Source organism: Sinocyclocheilus anshuiensis, unplaced genomic scaffold (genome assembly GCF_001515605.1).
Source record: "Sinocyclocheilus anshuiensis isolate Anshui unplaced genomic scaffold, SAMN03320099.WGS_v1.1 scaffold1007, whole genome shotgun sequence".
NCBI lineage: Eukaryota > Metazoa > Chordata > Actinopteri > Cypriniformes > Cyprinidae > Sinocyclocheilus > Sinocyclocheilus anshuiensis.
In genome coordinates, this window is record NW_015546067.1 from 340739 (window position 1) to 343184 (window position 2446).

At 39.7% G+C, this 2446-nt stretch overlaps 1 protein-coding gene across 1 annotated transcript in view; it reads right to left on the reverse strand.

The window, feature by feature from the left end:
• The window catches only part of LOC107699613 (pre-mRNA-splicing factor ATP-dependent RNA helicase DHX15), a 44341-nt gene extending 42609 nt beyond the window's left edge, over positions 1 to 1732 (reverse strand). The window contains exon 1 of the mRNA XM_016500933.1: positions 1554 to 1732. Within this exon, the coding sequence (XP_016356419.1) occupies positions 1554 to 1621 (68 nt within the window). The 5' untranslated portion in view covers positions 1622 to 1732. The remainder of the gene's footprint in view (positions 1 to 1553) is intronic.
• Positions 1733 to 2446: the final 714 nt, after the last annotated feature.

Sequence of the window (2446 nt, forward strand, 5' to 3'; positions counted from 1 at the left end):
GGCGGGGGGTGCGGTGGGGGGGGCGGGGCGCCCACCTAATATAATGGCAGGGGAAACACTGTAATAAGTTGAAATAATGCAGACTGGCGGCTTACACAGTTGCATGTACTATCAGAACTCAAAGCAGGTCTGTTTTAAAACTCAGTCTCAAAAGAATAGCTTTTGTGTGTGTGTCAAATCTTTTAAATGAATCAGCACATGCCCCCTCAGATTCTTGAGCCAAGTGGATTTTGAATGCAGCTTCCAAGAGACAAAACAGCCTAATAATATTTTTACATTTGATATAATCATACCGGTGTGATTAGGGCTGTCACGATTCCTCAATAAATTTGAGTAACCGATTTTAAAATATCCTCGATTGCATTTTGCCCGTGTCGATTCACTGGTGAATTACCGGAAGTGGCGCATTCCACGGATGAGAATCCATAAAGCATTATTAGCCCGTTTTCTAAGGCTGCACAAAATATTAAAACTAGGGCTGGGTAAAGATATCTCGATATTAATCGAAGGCTTAACACCGGTTTGACGGTTTATCACCGTCAGCACCGTCTATCACGGCAAGCCTAGTAGAAATTAGGGGTGCAATGGTTCTCGGTAAAAAAAATCGAACTGTACCGTTCTCCACTAATAATTATATATATATATATATATTAGTGCTGTCAAACAATTAACCACATCCAAAATAAAAGTTGTTTACATAATATATGTGTGCCTTGTATATTTATTATGTATATTTAAACACACACACATGCATGTATATATTTAAGAAAAATATGTTATATTTGTATTTTAAATATATTTATATATAATTTAATTGATATAAATATAAATGTGTAAATATTTTCAAAAAATATACTGTATGAGTGTTTCCTTACATATACATATTAAATATACACAGTACACATACATATGTAAACAAAAACTTTTACTTTGGATGCGATTAATCGTCTGACAGCACTAATATGACAAATAACACGTTACTGAAAACTAAAGATAAACAAAGTAGGCCGCGCTTCAGCCGTATGCAGTCAAAAATCAGCCTCCATAACATAAGATCTCAGGATTTATACATTCATTTATACATCCCAAACACTCATCAGTTTTTTTCTAGTTCGTTTCTTAGCCGCATTCCGACACCGGCAAAGTCACGACTACAAGACATTATCCCATTCATTAGCGGCCTTCTTTAATGGGCTTCTCCTCTCCACACAGGCCTCCTGTCTGCTTCTTTACACACTGCGAAACAGAAGCATGAAGTAACTCGTCCAAAAACAACCATGTGAAGAGTAAATAGCGCCTGCTGTGCGTCAAACACGTGCTGGCGGCATCAGAGTCACAAAGACTAGTGCTTCTGTGCAAACAACCCGCTTTCCAGCCTGCTACAATCACCTCTTCGGAAAGCAACTGCGCATTTTATATGCAGCATTTACTTGCAACGAAGTCACTGTCCGTGAGATGTTAAAACCAGCTCAGCACAAGAGTGTGAGCAAGCTAGCACAAACTAGCCGCTCTTTCCCTCCAACCGCGGACTGCTGAAACTCAACGTAACTTACCCGTCAGATGACCTCTTCTTGCTCGACGAATAATCATCGCCTAAGTCCAACCGGTGCCGTTTTGACATCTCGTAATAGAAATATTAATAAGGCAAAAGAGAAAGAGTTTGGTCGGTTACTCCAATGCAGCCGCTGCTCTCTCTCACACACAAACACACGGCTAAACGACAAGATGGCGACCGGAAGTACTTGCCCCATCATTATTATGACCTCTGCAGCGGACGCCTCTGTTTATGCATACTATTCATGGCGGTTCTCAGTGCCTTTTGGCTTGGGATGCAAGATAAGTATATTAAAAATGTAGGTTGTGGGTGCTCTGCATACAGTACGCGGAGGTTATTAATATTATATGTAGCGCCGCTCGCAGATCTGCAGTTCCTGCGTTCACCGCACGGGGCGCTGCAGAGCTTGTTTCCTTGGATTTTATTCACCAACAAACTGATGGATTTATTTATTTATTTACCTTCTGGGACTCAGGCATGGACTTTTGTCTTCTGTAGAGGACATTATATTTTAGTGAATTTCTCTGAGACCCTACATGCCACCGTTTTAAGTCTGGATGTCCACATTCAGGGCTTTTTTAGGGATATCAAATGTTTGGAGGGTTCCCTCTTCCTTGGTCTTTAAATATGACTGATATTGACAGAATGATCAAATTTAGCACTCTTAGGGAAATATGATAATGATTTGTAATTATCATTCAAATCTGGCTAATTTTCAAATTGTTTGTCGTAAATAAACATCTTAGAAAAATGTTATGGGGTTTCAAATCGGAATATGGCGTTTTGTTATGAAACGGGGCATAATTTTCATACATGTCTTCTGTAGAGGACAGCAGGACAAACATCATGCTAATCAGGCATTTTGGGGAGACACAACAAGTCAATAGGTAA